The 22797-nt window shown below is 40.0% G+C and overlaps 1 protein-coding gene across 3 annotated transcripts; it reads right to left on the bottom strand.

The window, feature by feature from the left end:
* Positions 1-15906: 15906 nt before the first annotated feature.
* Positions 15907-22375, bottom strand: OXSM (3-oxoacyl-ACP synthase, mitochondrial). Of its 3 annotated transcripts, none has more exons than XM_084512116.1 (3): positions 22343-22375; positions 19483-20500; positions 15907-16734 (listed from the first exon to the last, which is right to left on the bottom strand). In XM_084512116.1, the coding sequence occupies exons 2-3, from the start codon at positions 20463-20465 to the stop codon at positions 16332-16334; spliced, it is 1386 nt and encodes a 461-aa protein (XP_084368242.1). In that variant the 5' UTR covers positions 20466-20500; positions 22343-22375; the 3' UTR covers positions 15907-16331. The 3 variants fall into 3 exon arrangements, with proteins under 3 accessions (XP_084368242.1, XP_084368243.1, XP_084368241.1); XM_084512117.1 differs by lacking the exon at positions 22343-22375 and adding an exon at positions 21218-22221; XM_084512115.1 differs by lacking the exon at positions 22343-22375 and adding an exon at positions 20919-21109.
* Between the last annotated feature and the right edge of the window lie 422 nt (positions 22376-22797).

Below are 22797 nucleotides of genomic sequence, written 5' to 3'. Positions count from 1 at the left end.
AGGAAAAATCTCCCAGATTTAGCCTCCCAATTCTTTTACCTAGCCTCTTCTGGAACAATTCCCTGGAGATACAAAGTAGACCTGGGAATTAGATTAAGAAGGACCTATGTTCAAGTTTCCTTTTTTTCCAGATCTTACCCCTTCCAAATGGATTTTATGTGAGCAAAAAACACATCCTCTTATTGTACAGTAAATCCTTCCACCACCAACTCTCAAAATACCCAAGAGTTTCAAATCATGCTGAAGTTTGAGAGAAAGATTTCAATATATTTTTTATGAAGTTTAAAGTGTTATGTTCTGAGTATATCTATTTTATAAATGTTTCTAGGCTTTATGTCTTACACATTTATCTCTTTGCCATAACTACTGTACCCGCTCTACTGAACAAGACGTTCTGACCTAAGGCAATTTCCGCAAGCATATAACATGCTCCAGCCATGGGCTAAGTCTGATCCCAAGGAAGCAATATCTCCTGCCAGCTGCTTGAGACGCAATTTTGCAGAGAAAGAAAGCAAAGCAGTGTGTATCAGCCCCTTGTTCAGCTAATCAGCTGCTGAATGCAACTTTGGCAAACCTCAGAAATAGCTAAGGTAGGAAACCTGATGAAATGGTGCAGCTGTCTCATGTAAACAAGAGCTGAAAAGGACCAGCATCCAAGTATAGAATATCCACAGCAGTTGACTGAGGCGGTTTAAGCCTAACATGATGCCTCCAGGGAGGCTGCAAAGTAATTAACATCCTGGCTAGATTTTTTTATAAGAGTACTAAGAATTCCATAAGTTTCCAGGACAGACTTATGGAAGCAAAAAAATACATTATTGTGTTTTGCAATGTATTTAATTTCATGATTTAGCATTTTAGCTATTCTCTGCTAATATTGTTCTTCACTGAGTCCCTTTGCTTTGCTCAGGATAATTAGCTTGCCTTTTGCCATTCTTCCATCTGTCTGATCCACCTTTTAGATGAAGAAAAATTTTCTTTCAACAAGTCCCTTGTTAAAACACACCTTCTGCGAGGCAATGAAAACCTTACCTCATGAAATTAATACTTATAAAACCAACACACACACAAAAAAAATAGTAGAGGAGTGACAGACACAAGTCAAGGAATTCTCTTACTTTGTTGTCTGCTGTTCCTGCCTCCAACTCTTATCTGAATTATGCTGTTTTAAGAAGTAGTTATTACCTTATGCCTGCTGTTGAGTTACATTATTATTAGATGGTGTTAGAATAACAACAATGATAATGTTCAAGGGCCAAGACCAGAGACCTGGATAGTAAACACAGTTGATCTAGTACACTGATCACAGGCGTTAAGGTTGGCTTATTCTACTAAGTATTACAGTCTGCTAGTATCTGGCAGATATTTTATAGGCCTCTAATTGACTTAACGCTTTTTATAGCAGTATCATTAGATAGTTCTAATAGCCTAGGATCTCTTCCATATGAAATATTTGTGGCTATCATTACTATAGGAATAAACGCTTAGGGATATAAAGGAAAAACCTCAGGAAGAGCAGAAAGCATTACACCTACAGAGTAAGAGTTGCACCAGGGTGAGCATGCAGCGTTGTCGTGACAACATACCACGTTCTGAAACACTAAGTTCTGACAGCAAACAGACCTGGGCTGGTCTGTTAACAACTATTTTGATCGGTCCTCTTAACATTGTAAAAGTAGATGCACGCGATAACAAATAACTTCATTCCTCCATTGTAATTGGTGTTGTTCCCCTCTTTAAGGCATCTCATCAGGAGAGGCCTTGGAAGTGCTCAACAAAATGAGACCCACAAAGTTCTGCCCCATGAGAACATGCGGCTTCAAAACTAATTTATTTTGACCAAATTCACATAAACTGAGTGGAGTCAGAAATTCAGAGCCCATTTCTAATTCCTTAACTATTCAATACATTAAAAGTAGAATTTTGTTTATTATAGTAATTTTTTCTATTTGTACTTAATAAAGTTACAGTAGAGCTATTTTACAGTTATCTTCCAGATTAATTTGGCCAAATGTCTTAAAATGGAGTAGAACTGCCTCATTGTTTCATTCTTTAGTTGGCCCCATGTTTGTTCTAACTAGAAGTATTAAGCTGAGTTGAATTTTAAGCATACTTGAAAAAAATACTCCTCTTAAAGAGGAGAGAACTAGCATCACGTTGCAGTAGTCTTACAGTCCATAGAGGGTAGGTAATGTACACTGGTAGAATCCCTTCAAGACCAGCTTCTAAAGCCTCATTCTACTTGCATCCTTCTCTATTTGTCCCTGCAGATTCCAATTCCAGTTCAGTACATACTGTTTCTTTGTGTTGTTTGTTTGTTTGTTTGTTTGTTTTTTCCTCAAGAATAACCTAGCCATCACAAAACAATTATTTTATTTTTATGAAAATATACTGCAGAGAAAATGCATCATAAACTAAAAGCAGTCTAAAGGAATTCAAAATTTAATCAGTACTTTCTACTGGTGCACACATCTCAGTCTCCATCTTCTCCTCTACCTTTTTATTTGCCTGGTTCCTTGAATGAGAATAGAACAGTTAATGTTGTTTCCTTCAGCAAGTATTCCTGACCCATGTATCTGGTAAATAATTCAATTAACTGCCCACTAATAAGCAAAGCAAAGAGAATCTATCACTAAAATAATCTTTAAACCCTCTATCTGCTGTAGATAGTGTTTCTATTTAAGCAAATATTGTATTGGGAATGAACAATTTAGTTATTTTATTGCTTACTTATCCCCAACCCTGTGTATATCATAATAATGGAAAAACCTACAGACAAGTAACTGTAATCCCAGAGACTAAATGCAACATATATCTTAAATTGTCTATTGCTTTGTCTATTGCTTTAGAATCTAAACACCAACAAAACCAAATAATCAAAGATCCTAAAATACTCTTAGTAAGAAGCATCCAGCATTTTAAGTTTCAGTCTTAACCATTAGGTTAAGACTGAAATTTTGAAGAGTATGTTTCCATTTTGTTGTTAGGGTTGGTTACTTTAAAAAGAATAAATAACACAGTTAAGGTCATCTACATCTCAGCTTTTAAACAGCTACCTGATTAGTATTAGCTGCTGAGATTGTGGAAAAAAAGAATAGCTGTTCATAATTGAGTGCAACAGTCCTCACTTTGTTTTGTATCCTTTAGAACTATCCCCAGATTGATTATATTACGGAAATACAAGAACTGCTACAACCACTGGCACTTTCCTTAGATGTAGTCTACCCAGAGACCTGAAGAGAATAACCAAATACCTGCTAAGGCTAAGACCACCTCCTTCTGTATTTACTATGATTTTTTGAAACCACAGACAACACAAAACTCCATTGCATTATTGTAATTGCCCTCATCTGCATATACAGTTAAGCCAGCCTCTTCTATAGCAAAGATTTTATTGCATCCCCAATTACACCTGGCAGGTCTTACAACCAGTAACTGATCCCATCAACCATCCAGTGATCATAAGCCAAAGACCAGTCTCTTGGCCAACACAGGATAATCAAACAGCATTGCATTGAATTGAGTGACAAAGATATGACTAGACCCATACATGTACTTGCATCACCTAAGACCAGATCTGGGTGCTGAGGCTGACTTTAAATGGGCTCCTCAGCCATGGGCGGGGAGTGTGGGAGTGGTTGTGGTGTAGTGGTTGTGGTGTAGGTTGTGGGAGTGGTTGTGGTGTAGTGGTTGTGGTGTAGGTCAAAACTCAGGACATTCACAACCTATTTACCCAAACGCATACACATTCAAAGGCTTAATAGAGCTTAGAGCTCCATAAATGGCTCCATAAAGAGCCATTCTTGTGTCCTGGCCTAAGAGTAGTGATTTGGTTTGTATCTTCCAGAAATGGGGGCAGTTTTCTTTCTTAGATAACTGATCTTTTTCTCTAAGAAATGCAAGTCACTGTGCACAGTCCCACTGGCAGTAACAGGTATCCAAGGGAGTGCAACGCTCTTCGGCAGACCAGTAGCCTTTTCCCACTGAAGGCAGAAGTAGTATTTCTGCAGTTTTGTGAGGGCATGAGCTTACCACTGAAGGAAGAAGATCCAAAAGTCTTCCTAGGCTGATCTGCCTACCCCATTAGCATGCAGGGCACTGCATGTTGCAAGGGCACTGGCTGCTCACGTGCTGCCATCATGGACAACTGTGAGGCAGCCTGGGGCTATTCACCCACTCTGAGTTTGCTCCCCTGTGATAGACAGACACTTCACAAGCAGGAACCACCATCATCTTTGGCCTTTCTTGGGGTCACGACCTCCCTTGGGGTCAGCAACACTTCAGGAGGTGGCATCTCTGGGTCAGACAGTCCAGGGTCCGGTTGCAGGAGGCCATGGCCAGGCCCAGGCCTGGCTGCCTGAGGCTCAGGGCCTGCACTCACAGTGAAGAAACCACAAAGAAAAGGTATAAACCTGTGACTTCAGAGCAACTCTGCAATTCAGTCTCTGATGCCAACAGTGTTTTGGGGGCCAGAATCCCATTTTTTTTAATTTTTTTACCTGGTCCATTAAGAAAAAAAAGAGAGAGAGAGAGAGAGAGAGATCAAAGGATGAGGCAGCAGCAATGACTGTTTGGGCATTTTTGTTTTTTCCTCTCTTTCCCATTTCCCCTAACCAATCACTATGCAATAAATATTATCATTTGCCTATGAATGCAATTTAGGAATTTATTTTGAAAGAGTTACCAGGAGACTCCTTTCTTTCAGCCTTGAATGTCACTCCATGCAGAGCAGAAAACACGAAGATGAAGCCAGGGGAGAAAGGAAACAAGCAGAAGTGACAGCCAAGTCATATTCAATATCTAGTTAAGTACAGGGATTGTTAAGCTGCCTCAATTCATTTGCAATTTATGATAGGGAAATAAGTTGTCCTAAAAGACTTCTGAAGAAGGCCCAAAACAAGAAAGCTGAGTTACAACAAATATTGAGCTGTCCCCAATATATTTCTGTTTCCAAACTCTAGGGTTCCTCCGAGGTTAGAGCCAACAGGGATCTCTCCTGCCCTCTCTCTTCCAGCAAACACATTTGGGGACTAAAACATCTGAACTTAATTTTCTTGAATATTGTGATGCCTTCCTCTGAGCGAGCGCAATGTTTAGGAAAAGAAGAATTTCCCCTCTTTGTTTCTGTGCTCTTGCTTTTTTCTGCCTGATGTTGTAACATCATAGCATAACATAACAAAGCTGATAACACCCCCTAAGACTGTGCACTTTAGCAAGTCTGTCCAAACTTGCTTGCTATTCCCATACAGAGATCCAGCTGAGCTTTGTGAAGGGAAAAGCAAAGGCTGGATGAAAAGCATTTAGATTCTTTTCTCCTTTCCTTTCTCTGCTCTTCAGTAAGAAATTGCACGGTGGTGTCTGTGAAAAGGAAAGCCATGACTAAGGGTAATTAACCGTTTAGCTCAGACTGTGAGGGCACGGAGCTCCCCGGATAACTGAGATTTTGCTGCCACCGTGTGGTCACCTTCATTTCGCTCACGGTTTGCTCGGGAGGAAGCACCGTGGGACGCCAGGGCAATGTCCCTCTACTGAGATGCAGGAAAGCGGCCTTCAAGCAAAGATGCTCACATGAACGTGGTTCTCGGTAAAAGCCTAACCCTAATCTTAGCCCAAACCCCAACCAGTAAAGCCCAGCTGAGTCTGATGCACACGTGGAGAACAGCAGTGGCTGTTCTCAGCAGGTAGAGGCTCACCAGTTTTGTCCAGGTTCAGACCATGCTCTTCTGTGGTTTCTGATGGCTCTGTGCTGTTCCTCCATTGTCATGCATTGGAGATGGACAAACAGCAGTATTCAGGACAGGAAGCTACTTGGCAAAGAAGCAGCTTCAAGCAGGTGTCTTTGATCTTCTCCAGAGAATTGACAGGAGTTGATGCTTTTAAACATTTTATTACCATTCATGACTGAAATCACTGGAAATGTTTTATGGTATCATTAGTAGGAGTAGCTCTTCAGGCACCACATGGCATAGGGAACAGGCTTCAGGTAGTCTGAAACTGCTGTGACAGTCTTTTGTCTCTGGGTTTCACAGACACAAACACCCTGGATAAGCCCATGTCCTCAAGAACATATACTGCTGATGGATACGCCTCTGAAGTCTGTGAAGTTTGTTTCTGTGTGGCCAGAAAGCCACACACAGTTTTTATGCAGAGGACTTTAATTTTTATTTTATTTTATTATTTTTTTTTTTTTTTTTTTTTCTGGAGACCTACCAGAATTAATTGGGAGAGATATTAAACTTCCTCTCCAGAACTCTTAAAACATACCTCTTCCTAAACCTGTCCTATAGCATCCTCTGTGAGGCATAGGCTGGTTCAGCCCAGTGCAGAACTGGGATCCATAACACACCAGTACAGGTCAGTGTGCTCACAAATTAACCTGACTGTCAGCCAGTAAACCCTGTGCTCTTAAATACGGTGCAAACAGCAACAGTTTACTTTTTAGCTCTTTCAGAAGAGGACGGTATTATTTGACAGTGCCAGCAGAAGAGGAACAAATCATTCAGTACAGAAATGAGAATGCCTCAGTGACATAGTGACCATGTGTAAGTCCTTCCTAGCAACCTATAAAATTTATAGACCTAAACAGTAAATATAGCTAAGGTCCTTAGTTAGCAGGACTATTTCAGGCAACATGACCCATGGGAGTAAGATCTTTTGTGTCAGTCCATTTCCCAACTGACAGACACTCTAATTCATAATGCAACCACCACAACCAGCACCCTCATTGCCAGTCTGAGGAGGAACAGACACTAATTGAACAGAGGCCAAATTATTCTCTCTCATTATAAGCGTGACATTGGAGAAGATCCAAAATGCATCCAGCAGTAACTTCACCTAGTCCGTTGGATATTAAAATTGCCTCTGAGAGAGCATGATCTGCTTATTTTCAAGGGTCTGAGCAATTGTCATTCAGAACACTCTTCCACACACATCCAAGCTGCATAGCACAGAACAAAGATGTCCTGCATTCTCATTCTACCTGATATTGTTGAATCACAAAGGGAATGCCTTTAAAGCAGTTGTGAATAGAAAAACTACTTCTCCTTGACTTTGTTGCAGTGGTAAACTCCCCGGACAATTTGCTAATAATCTCAGGAATCTGCTTCTCTTAGCAATTCTGGCTTTTTAACTGCTTCTAAATTCATCTGAATCCTTCAAGTGAAGGTCTTTTCCCTTCTCTCTGTTACTGAAAGAAATTAGATATGAATGCTATTTCTACAAACTCCACTCTGATGTACTCTGCTGGAAGGGCATGCGTTATGAGTGATTTGCCTACACTAGCAAGGAAAAACCACTAACAAAAAATTAATTGTAACCATGACAAAGGTTCTCATTCTCTTCCTTTTCCAGGCAGAGGGACATATTTTCTGATTTCCTCCTGTTCTGACACAAAGAGCATGAATAGGTAACATCCCCACTTAGCAGTTAAGTTAAGGAAATGCTCAAAGTAAAAGTAACCAAAAAAAATCAAACGTTGACTTATGATATATAGGTCAGGCTCAGTTTAATCCAAACTAAGAAACATATTGCATAGCTTTATAAAACAGTTTCACCTTACAGGTAATGAGCTTCTATTCAGAAAAGTTGGTGGGGCAGACAGTGAGCTCTAACAGACTGCAAATAAGCTAGAGAACAATATTTTCAGACTTATATTCCCAGCTCAGAAAGATCCTTTCAGTCTCTTAACTGTCTCCTAAACCTTATCTTTATATGATGGAGAGAATAATATTAAACTGTTAGTGTTAGGAGAAAGCAATATGACTTAATTCTTATTTATGTACTAGAATACATCAAAAAGCACAGAATTTCTCCCATAACTGGGAAATTTGCAGCTCCCATATTTTATCTTGTTCAGATGAACATGTGCTTCTTATCATTCAATGTACTTAGCATTTAGGTAATAAGCACAGACCAAATTTTCTGATTAACACTTGTTCATCTCCTTCTGTTTCTGGATGTCCTTCCCTACTATCGGTCCTCTGGTCTCCATGCCTTGTACTCCACATTCCTTCCTATTCCTTTGAGTCTCTTCATAGCCCTTCCCCCATCTTTCTGTCTGTGAGAGGCTTAAATGTGTCCCTCCATTCCTCTACTCTCTCATGCAAGAGAATTCTCCAATTTGCCCAAACTCACTCTCATTTCCCTTTCCATGCAAGATGAGCTGTGGTGCTTTTTTTTTTTTTTTTAATTCCTTCAGCAGCTCAGTGCAAGCTCATGCATGCGACCATCATCCACTCAGCTGAGTGAATGAGCACCGATTTCATGGTTACCCAGAGTCCTCCCCACCTCCCAGACCCAGCAAAGCTATGGTATTTCCTTTCCTTCCAAGAGAGGAGTATTCTGTATGTTGATATTTCAACAGACACATCCGAGACAAGACTTATAACTGGGATGAATTAATCAATGTAAGTGCCAAGGCATTTTTTAATGTGTAAACAAGGGGATGACTAAAGGGCGGCGCCAGGACACACCTGACTCCAGAGGCTGTTTTCTGTGTTGTGCTGCTTGCTGTCAGATCAACCAAATATGTTTTGTTTCTGTTTATGCACTCTGGACTGGGTGCATATCAAGGTATATTAGGTCAGGACCTCAAGGTGCAACTGCAGTTGTGTTGGCCGTGTCTCCAGCATACATGCGAGGACCTTATGGTGGTAAGCAAGCTTACAAAACCTGATGGATATAATTACAGAGACAGTTTAAGATACTGGTTCTGCTACCCAAATGGCTGGTGCTCCCATTTTCCACACAATTTTGCCAAGAGACAAGAGAATTCCCACCACTGATTTATGATATTCCTTGAGAATTCTTAGATGATTCAAGACAACATTCAAAAACTTTTACATTAAATACAGATAAATGATGCCAAGTTCCATGTAAGCCCCCTAGGCAATAAACATCATTCCTGGAAATAACAGTCCTCAGGAAAAGACAGAAATGCTACTGTCTTCTTAAATAATAATAATAATAATAATAATAACAATAATAATAATAATAATAATAATAGAATTATTATTTTCTGAAACTCTTTCTGAACTTATCTTCTACAAATATTCAATATCAAGACCAAAGTCAATAGCCCATCTGCTTTTCTTTTTCCTTTCTTCCAACAAACTCATAACATTATGAGAATTAACTCCTAAATTAACTCCCAGGATAACTTTTACATATTTTCTTCTGCCCAGGGCATTTCTGATGGCATTCTGAACACCAAGAAACCATCCATTAGCATGAAACAAAAAATAATCACTGCTCATAACAATAACACAGCAGTAAGATCCTGATGATGATAAAAAGGGGGTGGAGGGATCTACAAAATGGTAGCATCGAACATATGGATGTCCAGCTATTTAACATCTGATCTGCTTCACAGCACTTGAGGAAAACTACAAGATCCATGTTAAAAAATATCCTTCTCCTTTTTAATTGTAGTTCCTATTTTACATTTCTTTTGCTCCCTATGAATATGTCTTTTTTCAATCCTTCTTATTACCTATTTTATTTGACTTCACTCCTATTAACATATTTTGCCAGAGACCTTGTGTGGCAATAACCTTATATACTACCAGTTTGGTATTCCAGTATATTAGCTGTCATACTGAAATTATTGTGCCTCCTGCACAGAGGTACTGACTATAAGCAATTGGTACTGGCATATTTCTTTACAGTTCAATAACTCCGAGTAGAAAATTGCTTTTCTACCAAGTTAATATTAATCATCGTTGTTACAAAAGTTGGAGTGGTGTCTACTGCCAAAGAAGAAACTATTATACATTTTGTTTAGTTTATAAAACTGCCTTCATCCTATTGTTTTTCTGTCACTGATGCTAGCTTTAGAAATCAAATGGGAGCCTGTCTTCTCCAAAAAAATGCCAAATAAAGGTTTATTCATAAAATGTGGTACATACAGAATTATTTTTAATCTTAGATGAGGCAATCTATGCTAATTAAACTTCAGAACCTATGATCTTGATAGAAATATCCAGAAAGACAGAATGTTTTTGCTATGGTCGTAGCTGTGGAAAATGCTAATTCCAGTTTTGATTTCCTATTTGGTGAAAACTAGCTAGTGAGTTTGGGCCAATACTATTAGAGAATCAAAATTAGTTACGCTAGACAACTAGTTAGTCTCCCAGTATCATGAGAGGTGGGGAGATTTGCTTGTGTCCAGATGATGAACAAAAGCCCTGGAAGATTTGCTGAAACTCACTAAGGTACTTACGAATAAAACATCCATTTGTTTCAGGTGAAATGTAATTCATATGTTGAAAACAAAAGAAGATAAGAATATTTATAAGTATATATTTAAGGACATGACCCTTGGTAACTTAACTGAAGACACAAAGAAAGCCTGTGGCAGAAAAATGATGTAACCTAGGTCTTTCATGTATATTGCAAGAACCTTAGTCTGTATTTGCTGCTACTGAAGAAGTTAGAGTGGTATATTTTCACAGACCATTAAACAAAGACACTCCAGTTCGATTAGGATTTTCAATCAAGTCTTGTAAATAAGTACACCTACATGCCCTTAAAAGTACTCATTATTTCCATTCTGCAGTATTTTCCACTGTACCAACAGCATTTGAAAACATAGTGTTTGGCTACTCTTAGACATTTGGGCTTTTACAAGGCAAGGTAATACACATTCTTTTTTTCTTTTTTTCTTTTTTTTTTTTTTAATTCAAGAGGGTTTTTTTTATTTTTATTTTATTTTTCAAGTAGTAAAATCCAGTAGTAATGTATCATTCATACAAATCAGGCAAAGAGATAAAAGAGTGAAGATAAAAAAAAAAAAAAAAAAAAAAACTTAGCAATTTACTATCCATTCTTTTCATTCTGTGGTACAGTAACATATATTTTCCACCTCAGAATACAGCAAGTATATACTGCTGAAAGATCAAATCATACAGTGTGAAAGCCTTTCCTCAGAAACTGTCCAAGATAGAAATGTTCCATCCAATGCTCAAAAACAGTAAAATGTCTCTTCTGCCAACAACGTTTAGATTTGGAGCAACAAATATTTTCAACATAGGAACCTGATGTGATTATCAGTAGCAGTCAGGGATCACATTTTGCAGTTTTCAATGGAGGAGATAGATATATTCCAACAGATGTTTCTTTTAACAGCAGTTGGGTTGCTAAAAATTACAAAATTTTCAAGGTCATGCTTGAAAAGATCCAACATCAGTATGGTATATTTACTAACAGGTACTGGTTTCCCTAGGCAAATGAAAGAAAATGAACCACTTGATTTGAAGTAACATCTCTAAATCAACTGATTTAGGTTTTCTTTCACTAATGATGAAAAAAAATTAAAGACTGGAAGTACTCCATCTAGAATCTGCCCACTTTTTTCATTCTCAGATATCCTCAAATATGAAATACTCATTCACAGTCCTTACCCCATATCCATGGTATGTCTTTATGTATCAGGACAGCTATAAACGTATAACGTAGAATACACATTTAGTATATGAACTGTCATCTGCAGAGTACATGGGCATGCCCAATCTGAATTACAAGATGAGGTGTATGGTTTGATGAAGTCACCCAAGAGAATGCCACTTACATAAAATTTGGAATTGAGATCTTTGATCTGAGTCCTACTCATCCCAAAGAGCAGGAAGTCAAGCAAAGATGACTGGAGGCCTGCATGATTGAACATGGAGGAACACAAAAAAAGTGCAGAAGAGGTGGAAACAGAGACAAGTGACCTGGAAGGAATATAAAAACACTGCCTAAGTGTTCATGATTGGGTTAGGAAAGCCAAAGCCCACTTGGAGTTTAACTTGGTGAGGGATGTGAAGAGCAACAAGAAAGCTTTCTACCAGCACACCATCAGCAACAGGAAGATGGGAGGGTAAGTATGGGCCTGCTGCTGAATGGGGCAGGGAACCTGGTCACAAAGGACAAGAAGAAGACCTGGATAGTGAATGCCTTCTTTGCCTCAGCCTTTACTGGTAAAGAAGCCTTCAGCAATCCCTCCAAAATATGGGGGAAGGTCCAGGGTGAGGCAGACTCCTCCTCAGTGGAGGAGGATCAGGTTAGAGAACATTTAAACAAATTGGCCGTACACTAGTCCACAGGCCCTGGTGGGATGCACCAGCAGGCTCTGAGGGAGCTGCCTGGTGTCATTGCAAGGACACTACTGACATTTCCAGGCTTTGCTTATCAAACTATAAGTAACACCAAGGCTATGAGGCTAACTATTAAGCCTTTTGAATCAAAACTCTGGACCATTATGCCTCCTAATTATTAAGACGAAGGGTATGTTTTAAGGGAAAGCATTCTGTTTTATTATGTTATTCAATTTGCCTGTTTCATAGCTCAGCAACAGGGAGAGATCCATTTCCTTTTATGTGCACAGCTATCATAATAAAGCAGTAATTAGCAGTAAGTAGTCCCTGATCAGCTCAGTGGGGTATGTGAAAAAAGAGATGACTCCATCAAGTCCAAACAAGTACTTAAAAATGTAGCCTGAACAAACAACATTCAAACAGACGGGGCTCCACTTTGGGGCTGTCCTTTTTTTTATTTATTATTATTTTATTTTTTTAATAAATCTTGATTCCTACAGGGCACACTATTTACAACTACATCCAGACCTCTTAAAATTATCCATGATCATACTAGCTAAGAAAGCTACCCCCACAAAGCTTTCATGGTTTAAAGGTTACCTGCAGCAGAAAATCAAATTGCAATGAGATAGAGTGAGGTGAAAGATCTTTTTAGTCATTTCAGTTTCTGTTTTATTTGTCTGTGTGATGCTACAATCTGTCTTTTCGTGGTTGGTACACAAGAGTCTGCATCCAACACTCCAGAGGCCACGATCTCTGCTAGCTAAGGGAAAGGGAAGCATTTCTCCCTGTCACAATATTAATTACAGGTGTGTAGCTGTGTAACAAGGTTGGGGGAGTTTTGCTAGACTGTACTTCAGGTCCACAGTAACACAGCAATATCTGGTCTTCCCAAGTTCCACCCCTGCTTACAACCACCTGAAAAAATATGATCTCCAGAAGAAACTCACTGCACGATTTCCTCCAAATTCACAGTCCTATTGCTAGCTTGCTCTTAGAGGCTGATTCCTTAAATTAATTCATTTTGCATGTAATTTGCAGAAAGTAATGTTGAATTTTAGATTCTGCCTTTTATATTGCATGCAATCCAGATTCTCATTCATTGTACTACGACTATTAATTACCACAGGCTAAGAGGTTTGCAGATATTTTTTCCCCACAGCAAATTCCCAAACTCTGTCTTGGTAATAAGCTTTCACATTCTCCCTCTGGTAATAAGCTATTTTACTTGCAGGCTTATTTTACATTAATCTGTTTTGGACTGCATTGTTCTGTACTAGCTCAGCTTCTGAAAGAGTCTTAATCATTCCCTGACTGCATTTTTTCTCATCATTCTCTCTTTCTACCCAGTAAAGACAGCAAATGCAAAAATTATGCTATTTCATATCATCATCCCGACCGTTTATATAAATAATGAGGTTTTAGAGTACTGCTAAGCCTCATGATAGCCCATTAGCAGTCTCTTTCCAGAATGAAATTTACTTATGATATAGCTACTTTATATGTCATTTACTTTAAATTCAGCAAGTCAATCTGTCTCTACTTGCATGGGTCAAAGGCTAACATCTTGAAAAATAAAACCTGTTTTCATAAACTATAACACCCATGGGGATGTTTTGTATCTGTGCCATCAAGGCAGGAGTTGGCTAAGACATATACTGGTGCTACAACCAAATTCCTTTAGTTTTTCTTTGCAATAGATAACCAAAACCCCATCAATATGTCAGTTTGAAGTCTAATTTCATAACAAAACCCCCCATCAATATATCAGTTTGAAGTCTAATTTAATTTCCTTGCTTTCATTCTTCAGATTTGTTTATTGTGTATGCTTTTGTGAGCTTTTCTTTTTCTCTCTTCCTTCCTTCCTTCCTTCCTTCCTTCCTTCCTTCCTTCCTTCCTTCCTTCCTTCCTTCCTTCCTTCCTTCCTTCCTTCCTTCCTTCCTTCCTTCCTTCCTTCCTTCCTTCCTTCCTTCCTTCCCTCCTTCCTTCCCTCCTTCCTTCCTTCCTTTCTCTTTCCTTTTCTAAAACATTCCTTGTTTTTCCATATTTGGACAGCTTTATTTTTCCATTTTGGCTGAACAACCACGGGTTTCAGGAGTCTTTTCCTTTCTGTCTAAGTATTGTTAAGCCCATATTTGAATACCTCACTAGTCTTGTATAAAATTTCAAAACAAAACTGGTTATCATCTACTAATTCTTCGTCTACATATGGAAATTAATAAAGTTAACAAGAAACTTTTTAACTGGCCCAAAGTGCTCACAGAAGAGCCACTGGAGAGCCACCTGCAACTGTGCACTTGGTCAAACCTCCAAGTTCCCATTCGTGTTATGTGATCCACTGCCAGAAATCCTGTCAGCCCTGTATTATTGTCTCCTGAATGTCATCTGTATGGAAGAATGTGTGCAAGTCTACAACATTTGCAACGACTTATGATGAAAAATGATGGTGAAAAAGTCAGAATTGTAAATGGAACAAGTAACAAGGGGAAGCTCAGTCATAAACCTTGTACCATCATGCAGTAAGTCACCAAGTCACAACTGTACAGTCCTAACTTGTTAGCCGGCATCCTTTTTGCATAAATGTTTCCGAGTAATTTCTGTGCCAAATGCCTAAGAAGAATCTATTCTCATTAAGAAAAACAAAAACATAGATTGATCAATGGGCTGCTAATGTTGAGTCAATTGCAATATAATTGCAAAACTTTCAGTATAACTTTATTTGAGCAGTCTTAATCATCACATCCAGACTCCTCATACTTTCTGTAGTGCCTTTTTTATTTATTTTCTAAATGAACACTATCAGGTTGAGACACAGTAGGTTAATTGTTCATATATTTCAACTGTTAGAGACTAACAATTTTAGCAATTAGTTGTTGATAGCTTGGATTCTGCATAATAAAAAAAAAGAGAGTCAAAATACCTTTCTTTAGAATCTTTATTTTTAGCTACCGAGAAATAAGCTGGCTAAGGAACATCAGTTAGGATTTTTCTATCTAGCTCAACTAACAAACTCTACTACATAACCCCTATTCCAACAACTTTGAAATCCTTGTGCCATTTTCTCTCCACTATCACAACACCGAGACTGGTATAAGAACCAAGTTGATTTCCTCGGCCTGTTGGAAACTGAACAGGGAGCTGGAAGAGCAGAAACTCTTACCTTCTTTTCAAGGACAACTGGCGCTATTGCTTTTGTGCATTCACAATTTCTTTTACTCAAAACTGAACCAGCAGACTCAGAAACCAGACAAGTCTATTTGGAATTGTAATGGTAAATTAAAATAAAAGCAGAGGACACAATTAAACTCTTATGCTTTAGATGAGATGCTGGTAATCTAGAGCTTTATTATGGTGGGCTTACAATGGGTATTCTGTAAGGCTTTTTACCAGCCAAAATGGAAGAAAACCCCACCAACCTACACTGATACTCAGGGTATCTTCTGCCCAAAAGCGATTTTGAGATCACACCATCATCAGAACTCTTGCCAATACCAAAAGTGGAATACTGCTGATTAGCAGCACTCTCTGATTATGAGAGGCAGTACCTCCCACTCCAGTGTTTGACACAGACTACCAGAGCATGCTGAGCAGTGTTGCAGACAGAATGCCAAAAAAGAGCACTACCTGCCTCACTACAGCAGCTGATAGTTTAGGAGATGAGATGAGGTAAGAGCCTACCAAAAGCATGAACGTCCACTTTCTCTTTTCACTACATAAAACTAATATCCATATGCACAGCCAGATGGTACTCCATCTTGACTGCTGAAATGAACATCATAGGAAACAAATTTAGATAAACAAAAGGAGGAAAATTAAGTAAAGAAAATCCACATTTGAAATTTCATATCCGCATTTAATTTTATAAGCAAGTCAGAGTTCAAAAGAAGTCCATCATTTGGCCCAAAAAATGACAAAGACAGGAGATACAGTAGTCATAAATGCATGTCACTGAAATACAGTATTTGTCATCACCTTGATCCTCTTCTCACAAATTAGTGCTATTTAGATTAGTTGTTAGAAGTCTCCCCTTTTAGTGAAGAATAAAATCTTCTTTACCACATATAGAATAGTTCTTATATTTATTTTTATTAAAACGAGTAAAAGAAATTCCCTCTTCCTAAAAGAATTACTGATATAAGTGTTGGGGTGAGTAAAGTTCTTACATATCAAGTCTCCACGCTAAGATTACCAAATACACCAAGGATGGCAGCATAGAAAATGACTGAATGCCATTTTTCATAACATGCACAGCACAAGTCAAACACTTCCAAAGCACAAAGTTGCATTGGTACCGCCAAAGCCAAATGAATTTGTGAGTGCAATACGCCGCTTTGCAGTTTTCCACTCCTGGGCTGTTAGTGGAACATAATTGAGATCAAATTCTGGCTCTGTTTGTTTTAAGTTTAAAGTAGGTGGCAAAATTCCATGGTAACAGGACAGTGCAGTAAAAGCTGCTTCAATAGCTCCTGCAGCCCCCAAAAGATGTCCCGTTGCTCCTTTTGTTGAAGAAACTGCAATGTTACGTGCGTGATCTTTAAAAAGTCTCTTGATTGCTTGATTCTCAGCAGCATCTCCCAGAGGTGTAGAAGTTGCATGTGCATTAACATATGTTACATCTTCAGGCTTGATTCCAGAATCTTTTATTGCTGCAGACATACACCTAAGGAAAAAAAAAAAGGCATAAAAATGCTGAATTTCCCATTATATTTTTGTCACATGTATAAACCAAAAGCAAAACTACAGTGTTTGAAAACATTTATCAAATGTGAAAACCTGCACAATCTACTTTACTAGAAATATCAAGAGATGGGTTCTTTTACCTAAACTAACCTCTACATTTAGCCAACCTAGAAAGACAGCAGTGGTAAGGCCCACTACAGAATCAGACTTGCTGCTAAGAATGTGCTGATTAAATTCCACCACTAAGAAAAATAAAAGTTGAAAGAAAGAAGATATAACAAGCTATCTCTACAGATGACATTAATATATCAAAGACTCTTTTCAATGCAAAATTTGAAAACATTTGTGAGAGAAATAAGTACCTGAAAAGATTACAAAAATCTAAGTTCTGCTTCATTGAAGTTTCTCTGGTGTAGCTGACATTAATGTAACATTCAGTACAATGCTGCAGGAAATCCCCGTGGCTTTGTAAGGGAAAGGAAGATTCCCCCGTCTTTACATTTTATTTACCTTTATATTTACAGTATTACAAAATAAGAAAAATTGTTCTATTCCAAATGAAATATTGGAGATGAAGGACAAATTCTGAAGTTGTTGTGAGTTTCTTTTGCATGTTTTTAGAGGTTGGAAGATACCTTCTTCCCTTCCCTTCAGCAGCAAGGAGATAGCCAAATTCCTGCACATTAAAATATTTACTGAGAGTCACGCTGTTCCACTCTGACACCATATCTCTCATTCTGACATCTAATGACCTATGGACTATGACTGCCTCTATAAATAATGCTTTTTTATGAAAACCACAGAGAGATACAGCTCCATATACACTCCACACTGTGTTTTTTCTCAGCTGTCCTACAAAAAGGAGATGAGTCACACACCCTTCCTTGCACACACATTTTAACTAAGCATCTCTGGACGAAAGATCACTGTCTCCTTTGAAATATATAAAAACTAAGTAAAAAAAAATGAAGCTCAAGAAAAAAGGATAGCACAGCCAGCTGGACAAATTGAAAAGTCTCCATTACAGCCTTCTATTCTCAGAAGCACACAGCTTAGTTTAGGCTGTAGTCCAGTGATTCTCACCGTCAGTACAGAGTAAGCCAACAATCACACAAAAAAGATTACTGATCAACAGTAAGGGAACCAAATATGTTAATTTAGTTTAATAAATAAGCTGCAAGGAACATAATTACTTAAGGAGGTAACAGATTATGGTGTAGAACATACTTTATATACACACTTCTGAGTCTCCTTTCCTGCAGGTTCACTCCAACATGTGTGTTAGTCCCTAACTGAAGTAGTTCTTAGAAGATGACAGAAAAATACATCTCCCTGATTTTTTTTTTTGACGTAGTAAATAAAAATCCTACAAAAAAGTAAGAGAAGCATATACATTTCATATTTAATTCGCACACCACTGCAGTAACCAAATATTGGTATGAAAATTGCATTAAAATGTATTATCTCTTCTCAAGTGTGGAAAGGCTCTACATTCTGGAGACAGCAAGATTAACTTTCAACTATTTCCCATTGTGAATTTAATTTATATGCTATTGCAATCATAAAATATACAAAAAGTCTGTTACAAGATATTGCTGTATCGTCTCAAGGGTAAACAAAAGTCTGAAAATCTCAGTTAGACACTCCTGAATACTCCCACCTAAGCCTGTAGACCAACCAACTATGAATCAAATAGCTCTGAGGGAGATTTGGTATGTTACGCTTCTTGGAAAATCTATTAATTCAATGAAGAAGAAAACATACCTTTAGGGGAACGTGTAGAAATCTGAACTACTTGCACAGTGATGTATTGAATTTTGTTATTAAATATTCACATTCGTTCATGGTAATGCCAACTAGCAGAGATTCCTGTATCTGCAATAGCATTTGGCCTATACAAAGCTCACAAACTGTACAAACAGTACATACACGTCAAACTTAACTGGTAATTAGTTCAGGGATAAAGATTGGATGAATACCATCTACTTGTGAACTTTTTTTGGTAATGAAATTAACAACGATGAAGCTTTACCATCTTACCAAAGTGTACTAAAGTGTATTTCTGCTATACTCCTCCAACAGCAGTTAGCTACATCACAGAGAGGTATTTAAACGTGATTGTAGCAGAGACGTATGGCCTAAATATATTCTTTACAAAAAGCCAGAGTCTCTTCTGAACAACAATAGTCACAATTAATGCTAATGACATTTACGGTAATTATTCTAATAAACTAGATTCTCCAAGTGCTCTTATCACTTGGCATTTCTTGAGGAATGCCATTCCCCTTCCGTAATGTAACAAATGTCAGGACCTGCTTTTGCAGTAGGGTCTCTCTGTGACAAAGGGTGAGGGAGTACCTCAAAAGGCTGTCATACCACCACAACCTTAAACAAGAGACTAATTTCTGTGAACAGCTATAGGAGCAAACATAAAATATTTTCACACAGAGAAGGTTTTCATAACGCTATCCAAAAAGGCTGATTCTAGCAAGAACTGCCCTTCCAGCCATTACTAAAATCAAAGGAAAACTGGGGCAAGGAAAACTGGGGCTCCTTATCTGGAGCTCTTTTGTTCTTCAGATTAGTTTCAGATTATTTTGTTGGTTTTTGGAATATTAATTCAAGACTGAATAGTATTTCTCTAGGAAAAGTATAAAGTAACAGAAATGTACGTGCCCATTATAATTAACACATGAAGTAGCCACAGTAATCAGCATAGGGTTCTTACCTGAATGCACCATCTCCCTCTGGATTAGGTGCTGTTATGTGGCAAGCATCGCCCGACAGTCCATAACCCAGAACTTCTGCATAGATCCTAGCACCTCTTTGCACAGCATGTTCGTACTCTTCCAAGAGCAGCACAGCAGCACCCTCTCCCATTATAAACCCTTCTCTCTGTGCATCAAACGGCCGACATGCCATTTTAGGGCTTGAGTTAAAACTAGTGCTGAGGGCCCGAGCTCTTGCAAATCCAGCCAAGGACAAAGGACTAATGCAAGCCTCAGTCCCTCCAGCCAACATGACATCAGCGTCCCCAGAGGCAATAAACCGAAAGGAGTCTCCAACAGCGTGAGCGCCAGTGGTGCAGGCAGTTGACACAGCGTGATTCGGCCCCTTCAGCTGGTATTTAATGCTGATCTGACCTGCTGCCATATTGACTAAGATCTTTGGGACAAAGAACGGGCTGACCTTGTTATAACCCTTTGTTTTAAATAAAGCGGCTGTATCAGAAATCTCTTCCAGAGGAACCATTCCCATTCCAATCGCCACACCAGCTGTTAAGCGGTCCTGTTCAGACTGCGGAGACCAGCCGGAGTCCCTTATTGCTAGCTCAGCTGCACCAATGGCCATGACAGTAGCAGAACTCATGGATTTGATCTCCGACTTCGACACAAAGCTCTCTTCTTTGAACTGACCCTCCTCGTCTCCCCGTGGCACACAGGCAGCCACTTTACACGGAATGCCTGCATATTCTTCCCCATCTAGCGACGTGATCCCAGTGTCTCCTTGGAGAAGGCGCTTCCACACAAGCTCAGTCCCCACACCAAGGGGAGAAACTAAGCCGATACCTGTAACAACTACTTTCCTTCGACAAGCAGGCAGTGACTTGCTGAAAGCTCTCCTGTGATTTCTTAAATGCAGATTCAAATTCAGACCACGGAGATGCAGATTTGAAATCTTTAAGAGATCCTGGGAACACTGTGAGAACATGGTGGAAATCAATCAATTCATGCACATTCCTATAACTGGGGGGGCAAAAAGACACAAAAACAACAACAAAGCAGCCAATGTGAGAAACATTCCACGTTTGCCAAGTTAACAACCTGCTCTTTACATGAAATACTATTTTCAGCACTGCAGAAAGGCATGCAGTTTCTGTGTCTGTCATCAGGAATAGCATGTGTTACATCTGTGGGCTGTAAAGCACTCGCTGGTAACTCCCCCTAGGGCATTCACCCCCAGCTGACTGGAGATACCAACAATGAGCATGAAGATCTTCATTCTTCTGATGGAGAACTGCAAGTGTATTTCTAGCCCTATCATGTTAAGGATGCCATCATCTTAACCAGGCAGGATGCTCTAGAAAACTAGGTAACAGGAGTCAAGAGTCTTTTCTTGGTGCTGCCACTAGTGCAACTAAGTATCTTGGAGAAGTGTCCTCACCTTCCTATCTCCACCTATGCTTCATCAGCCTTGGGGTATTTACTTGGTCAGTTCTGATGGGTAGGGACAGTACCTCAAGTGTGTTTGAACAGGATTTACACAACAGCATCTTGAAAGAGCTGCAAATTGAACCAAAAGAAGCATTTTGGATTGCAATCTTTTTTCACTTATGTGCAGACTAACATTTCTATATTGTGATGTTTATGATCAAAGAGAAAAAAAAAACACTATAAAAATAAGTGATGTACTAAACACTCTCCTGACAGAACAGTTTTTCCAATAACATGTCTAGCACTTACATGTTACTCTGAGATCTGGCTTTGAACTGTTTGATTGTTGGCCAGCAGCCACGAAGCACACAGCCTGCAGGTTTCCCAGCTCCCTTGAACATAACACCACGAGACTTCACATATCATGAAATATGTCAAGTGACAGCAGAAATACTTCAGGCAGGCCATCTCTGGCGAGAGGAGCACACCGAGCAGTAAAGCTGTAGTGCTGTGCCACAGACCCTGTCTCTCGTGCCTTGTCTGGCCCCAGCTAGATGAGGAACTGGTCTGATTACACACATCTGGCACATGGGAGCAGGAGGGGGGCCACAGCACAGCTCTGTGCACATCTACGATTACAGGCTTCAATAGGTCTGAATTTGCTGCCGATGCAAATTTTAACTCGGCAGGCATTTTTCATCCCATTTGATGAGGGAGAAATTAACTTTTTTTTTTTTCTTCCAGTCTTCTGCAGCTGGGAGAGTCTGTGTGCTTAAAAAAGCAAGAAGTTAAAACACACACAGGGGGGGAAGTTTCCCTGTTTCAGAGCTCTTCTTGTCTCTGCCTCCACCAAGGGTGATTGTACCCTTGTAAAAATAATTACTAGAGTTTGTCTTCAGCCAAAACACTGTTTCAGCAGCCACAGGCTCAACAGTCAGAAGTGTTTTTGGCTGTTTTTTGGCAACAGCCACGTGCTTTTTGCCTCATCAAAGGGGCAATACAGCATCCCCAGATATATGGTGAAATATAAGGAGCATTACTATTAAGTAAAAACCTAAAAATAGTGGTTAGAAATGTACACGGGGGTTTTAAAGGAGGCTTCTTTAAACCATGGTCCGAATGCGTCGTTTTTAACTACATTCAGCCAGTTAGCCTGGGCTGAATAAAGAGAGCGGAGACAACTGGCAGGGTCACACAGCTGCTATCAGGAGGCACTCAGGCAGCATAACCTAACGAGAACGACTGATTTGACCCCAGCCAGGCCAAATTATCTGCGGCCATGGACAGAGCCCAAGGGCTATGGACACCACGGGGGCTCCTGGGGGCCCCTCATGCGCCCACGGCCATCCCCGGGCCCCCTCAGACCGCCCCTGGCAGCGCCGCTAGGGGCGGCCGCTCCTGCGCCCCCCCCCTCTCCCGGCCCGCCGCCCCTACCTCCGCCGGACACGCTCCGCCCCCCCCGCCGCCGCCCCGAAGTGGTTGGCTCCGCCTCGTCCTCCCGCCCCGCCGGCCCCGGGCCGTACCACTTGGGGGAGGAGAGAGGGGGAGGAGGCGGTGGTGGGGGTGTGGAGCTCAAGTGCTGTGAGAGGCGGCTGAGGGAGCTGGGGGTGTTTGGACTGGGGAAGGGGAGGCTCAGGGGAGGCCTCATTGCTCTCTGCAGCTACCTGAAAGGAAGGGGTGGGGAGCTGGGGGTCAGCCCTTTCTCTCAAATAACCAGTGACAGGACTAGAGGGAATGGCCTCGAGTTGCACCAGGGGAGGTTCAGGTTGGACATGAGGAGACATTTCTGCTCAGAGAGAGCAGCCAGGCACTGGGACGGGTTGCCCAGGGAGGTGGTGGAGTCACCATCCCTGGGGGTGCTCAAGGAGAGGTTGGACGTGGTGCTTGGG

The sequence above is a fragment of the Aythya ferina genome, assembly GCF_964211825.1.
Source record: "Aythya ferina genome assembly, chromosome: 2".
In the NCBI taxonomy this organism is placed as follows: Eukaryota; Metazoa; Chordata; class Aves; order Anseriformes; family Anatidae; genus Aythya; species Aythya ferina.
This window is presented reverse-complemented; position numbering and strand designations above follow the sequence as displayed.